This window comes from Micropterus dolomieu, unplaced genomic scaffold, assembly GCF_021292245.1.
Source record: "Micropterus dolomieu isolate WLL.071019.BEF.003 ecotype Adirondacks unplaced genomic scaffold, ASM2129224v1 contig_11965, whole genome shotgun sequence".
Taxonomy (NCBI): domain Eukaryota; kingdom Metazoa; phylum Chordata; class Actinopteri; order Centrarchiformes; family Centrarchidae; genus Micropterus; species Micropterus dolomieu.
In genome coordinates, this window is record NW_025740951.1 from 1 (window position 1) to 4,865 (window position 4,865).

The 4,865-nt window shown below is 48.8% G+C and overlaps 1 protein-coding gene across 1 annotated transcript; it reads right to left on the reverse strand.

Moving 5' to 3' along the window:
- Window positions 1–276: 276 nt before the first annotated feature.
- Window positions 277–4,660, reverse strand: LOC123965947 (EF-hand and coiled-coil domain-containing protein 1-like; the record flags this gene model as incomplete). Its single annotated transcript, XM_046042240.1, has 7 exons — window positions 4,072–4,660; window positions 2,930–3,368; window positions 2,718–2,852; window positions 1,415–1,494; window positions 916–1,009; window positions 684–813; window positions 277–322 (listed from the first exon to the last, which is right to left on the reverse strand). Coding segments are annotated over exons 1-7 (1,513 nt in total), but the record flags the coding sequence as incomplete, so codon positions are not given.
- Window positions 4,661–4,865: the final 205 nt, after the last annotated feature.

Sequence of the window (4,865 nt, forward strand, 5' to 3'; positions counted from 1 at the left end):
CTGTGTGTGTGTGTGTGTCTGCGTGTGTCTGTGTGTGTATCTGTGTGTGTGTGTGTGTGTCTGTGTATCTGTTTGTGTCTGTGTGTGTGTGTCTGTGTCTGTGTGTGTCTGCGTGTGTCTGTGTGTGTGTGTGTGTGTGTCTGTGTATCTGTTTGTGTCTGTGTGTGTGTGTCTGTGTCTGTGTGTGTCTGCGTGTGTCTGTGTGTGTGTGTGTGTGTGTCTGTGTGTGTGTGTGAGAGCAGCTGTGAGTTTCTCCTCCAGCAACGACGGACGTGCCTTTTCTTTCTCCTCCAGCCCCGTCGCATCCTCCTCGTCCTCGGGCCTCAGGCAAGCAGCAGGAGGAACAAATGAATCCAAACGAGCTCCTAAACTGTGGAACTCTGGACACTGTATGACGTAATAGTGAATCCACCCTGTCGGACAGACTTCCTTCTCTACACCTCCGTCTACTTGGAGTGATCCAGCTAGCATTATGTAAAACACTTATGTTCTTTAATAATGGGTTACCCATTGTTCAGCTTTTCCTTTAGTAATTCAGTGTTTCTATGGAAGACTACAGTACAGTTGTTGTTCCTGACATCTGTCTCTGGCCATGACCCAGACTTTTTACCTTAATAATCTGACATGCTGCCCCCGGAGCTTTAAACAGTCTGCACTTAAATCCCTTCATCATCTCATCTCACCTTGTCTTTGTCGAAGCCTCTGCTGTCCTTTGGCTGCTCTTGCTGTTGTCCCCTCCAGCTGCAGCGCCCCCTGCTGGTGGGGTTTTTCTCATGCAGGTGAATGTGAGAGGAAAGCCGGTGGTTCTGACATCTGGAAGAACAAAAGTGACTTCCATTTGGAATAGAAAAAGGTGGTGGTGTATGTGTGTTGCATGTCAACTAACCCTTTGCCACAACCAATGTGCTTCTTCACCTCCAACAGACACACTGTCCTTCCTCCCTCATCCCTCTGTCGTCCTCCTCTTCATCAGAGGCAGCTCTCCCCTCCACTGCTCTCTGCAGACACTCTGCACACAGAGGCAGCCGTTATTGGCTCACTGACATTTCAGCGTTGCAAAGTGTTGGTGAATGAATAATGCTGACAGTGCGCTGTAGACCACCGCAGGAAAAGCACACATGTAACTGCTAACATAAAAAATGAGTGCATTCCATTTGGCTGAGCTGGTTTCAGGTATTGTGCAGGCTGGGTACCTGGGACTCCTTGAACACCCTGGGACGGAGCCATTGTTGATGAAATTTGTTTCAAGTCTGACGTAACGTGAAAAAAGTCTATTGCAAAGCTGTAAATATCTCAGGAACCCCTGACAAATATGCCAAACGGTGCAAAGGTTGTTCTTCACCACTAGAGGGAAAACTACAATCCTGATCCCTAATAGATGTAAAGGTGTTTCTTTAGTTTTCCAGTCACTTACCTGTCTTGCTGCAGGCGTCTTCTGCTCCGAGTGGGTCAGCTTGCTGATGGGCGGGCTCGGGGACGCAGGTGCAGCAGGATCTGAGGGTGGTAAAGGCAGAGGACATATTGCCACAGTGGACAGATCTGCCTCGGTTCTGGATTTGTTTGTGGGTTATGTGGGTGGTTTGGACCTGTCTAATGACAGCTCCACTCTTCCCACTCTCCAGCACAGTCTACAATGTTTTATGTAACATGTCCCAACTGCGGTCTGTCACATAACTGGCGATGTTTCAGATCATAGTATATCGCAAGGTTAAGGCCATGTGGAGCTACTATTGTGTTTTTATTATCCAGTCAAAACTATCCACTCACAAACTCATTAAAAATCTCATCCAAAAATCTTGTTGGTGGGACCTACAAAAGATTCCAGATGGAGTGACAGCTTAGCAGCATCCACGGTTAGTAAACTCGACTGTCGTCTTAGCCGTAGCAAGGATACTGACTGCATTCAAGCCTGCTGCTGTTTGGATTTTGATCCGTGTCTTTTCATGCAGTTAAGGTACCGGTATTTGACCTCAGGGATAGTTTCTTTAATGTGGTCATAGTGGGGAACACGGAGGAGGAAAGGTTTTATCATATTAGCACTTCATATAATATAACATATAATGTTGTTTTGATTTGGTATATCAAATGTGAGAGATGATTGGTAAACTATGAGTCTTTAAGTCCTGCCTTTGACAAAACTGATGATTGTAATAGGCAGACATGTCTTACTCTTTTATTAGTTTTCTAAGCTCCCCCTGGGTGAGATGCAGAAACTCTGGGTCATGCTTTTATTTCTTCTCATGCTGATTATTGCCACAGCCTCATCTCTGGTGGTTATCAAAAGATTGTGCAAAACCAGGAGGTATGATGACACCTGGTTTAACCTCCTAAAATCGGCTGCCTGTTTGTTTCAGGATTGATTTTAAGGTCTTATTGATTACTTTAAAGGCTCTCAATGACCTGGCTTCAGATTAAAGTAGTGCCCATCACATGCTGCAGAGATAAGGGGAGGTGCAGAGGTGATCGTTCTCTGATTCTCATCGCTACTGTGACACATCACATTACACATTTGATTCATTGCTAATACAGACGTGTGTGTCATGTGGCTTTGACAACAGAACTTTCCCTACTTTTACTCAGCACTTGTGGAACGTAAGCTGTTAGTTTAGTGCACTGACATTCAAATCAGCAAAGCACAGAGGCAAATGATATGCAAATGGATGCACAAACCCCCCTTGCCCTCCATTCGCCCCAGAGTGGAGCAAAGGTGTTTGCACCTGTACTGCTGGAGTTCAGCCTCCAGCTGGGTGATCCTGGCCTGCAGCTGCGGGACAGACTGAGCCTCCTCCTGGATCATCTGAACCCTCTGAAGCCCCAAGCTCAGAGCCTCCCTGGCCTCCTGCGCCCGCCTCCTGATGGAGATTATCAAACAATTGTTCTAATAGCTCTCCATTCAAACTCCATTCAGTGAACTTAAAACACCTCCAACCTGATCTGAGCATTCTCCTTCCTAAGTGCAGACTTCACCCCCTGAAGCTTGCGCACCTCCTGGTACACCCACCGCAGCTCCTCCTCCAAACACTCATTGAATTTGATGGCCTCCTCCAGCTGCCCATCGCGTGAGGAGCGGATCAGCTTCAGCTCCCTCAGAAGGGGGTCCCTGATGTCCCGTCTCCTCGCCTCCTTCATCGCCCTGTCTCCTCCAGCTCTACTGCACTGTCCTTTGATTCTGCGTGTTGGTACCAGTTTTCCCTGTACAAGGGTGGTGGAGGTCGTGGGAGTTAAAGCTGTGGAGTTGAAGCTGGATGGAGAAGGGATGGTGCTCCTGCCCCGTCTGAGGGCCACCTCCAGGGCCAGGCAGCGAGCGTCACTCCCCTGCAGCGCTGAGCGGAGGTCCTCCACCAGCTCTCTCAGAGCTACCACCACATCTGGAGAGGAGAGGGCAGAGGGGAGGAGAGGGGAGAGGAGAGACTGTTAACAGGGTAGTGCAGTGGATAAGATCCATGCCTTTGGTGTGAGAGACCCGGGTTTGAATCCACGGTGAGACACCAGTGTGCCCCCGAGCAAGACACTTAACCCCTAGTTACTCCAGAGGCAACCTCTGACAAACAGAATACAAAAGACCTCTGAATAATAGGATAAAAGCGTCAGCTTAATGAATAAATGTAATGCATGTAAAGTGAAAGTGAAGTCCTCCTGGAGCAGAACAGGAGCTGTGTTCAGGCCTCTGTTGCTACTGTGCCACACGTCTTCATGTCAGATCACGTTTCAGTGACACTAAGTACTGCACTACTGTACCTCCATTTTATGCTGCTACACAGAGGGAAATACACATATACATACATAACATATGGTGGGTGTATAAAGTCACCACATAACTGTTGATTAAAAGTTCAAATGAGCTCTACCTCCAACAGCTACAACAGTGAAACTAATCCAATCATACTACATTGATATTGTAGTATTAGTAACACTGATAGCAAACATAAGAAACCTTTTGAAGGCAGGTGGAGTATTTTTTATACCTGAGGGATCAGGATACCTCTGGCGTTGCTGCAGGATGTGTACCTGATAGAGAGTACCCGGCCACAGGAGCCGTTAAAATGCAGTAAAAACGTCCTGGTACAATACCTGACTCGCGGTCTTCTGCTGTTCCAACTTTAATTGAGCTGTTCCGTTCATGCTGATCCCTGGTCAGCTCACATTTCCGCCGTCTGACTCGCGGCCACCGGAGGCGGATCTGTCGCTCCACCAGCTCCGTGTCCTCAGCAACGGGCAGGCGCCAGGCACACTCCCCGGTACCTCTACAAGCACTGCGGACGCGGAAATACCCACAGAGCCGCGAGTGGAAGTCTTTAAAGGACAGCTGGCGGGGCAGGCCAGAACACACATCCCGAAACTCTTCATCTTCTTCATGTGTTTCCTCAGCTCCAGTCCCTTTCCTTCCTTTCGCCGTCCTCTTTCCTCTAGTGAGTCCCAGCACGACGCACAGCGCTGTGAAATCCTCCGCCGACACGGTATCGTCCCGGTTGGGGTAGGCCAGGTGGTGGAACACCTCCTGTAGGTATTGGTCTATTCCAGTGGCCAAGACGACGATTTCGTTTTCCACGCCGAGATCGGGGCAGTGGTGATGGACCAGGGCGCTCCGGAGCCACTCGCTTTTACGCGCGGCTCGTGGCTCCAACTGAAGACGCGACAGGGCCAACGTAGGACGCTCCATGACTGCAAATAAACCAGCAGCTTCTTCTAGATATGTCCAAATACAAGTCAGATTACAGGAATTAGCACAGGATGTGATTTCAAAGCAGGATTAGACTAAAACACATCCCGGTGTATAGTTTGACGCTGCGTAATTCCCTGGAAACCTCTCCTTGGATTCTTCCCGGATCATCAAGTCCCCTCGTGCAGACTGTAGTCCCACTGCA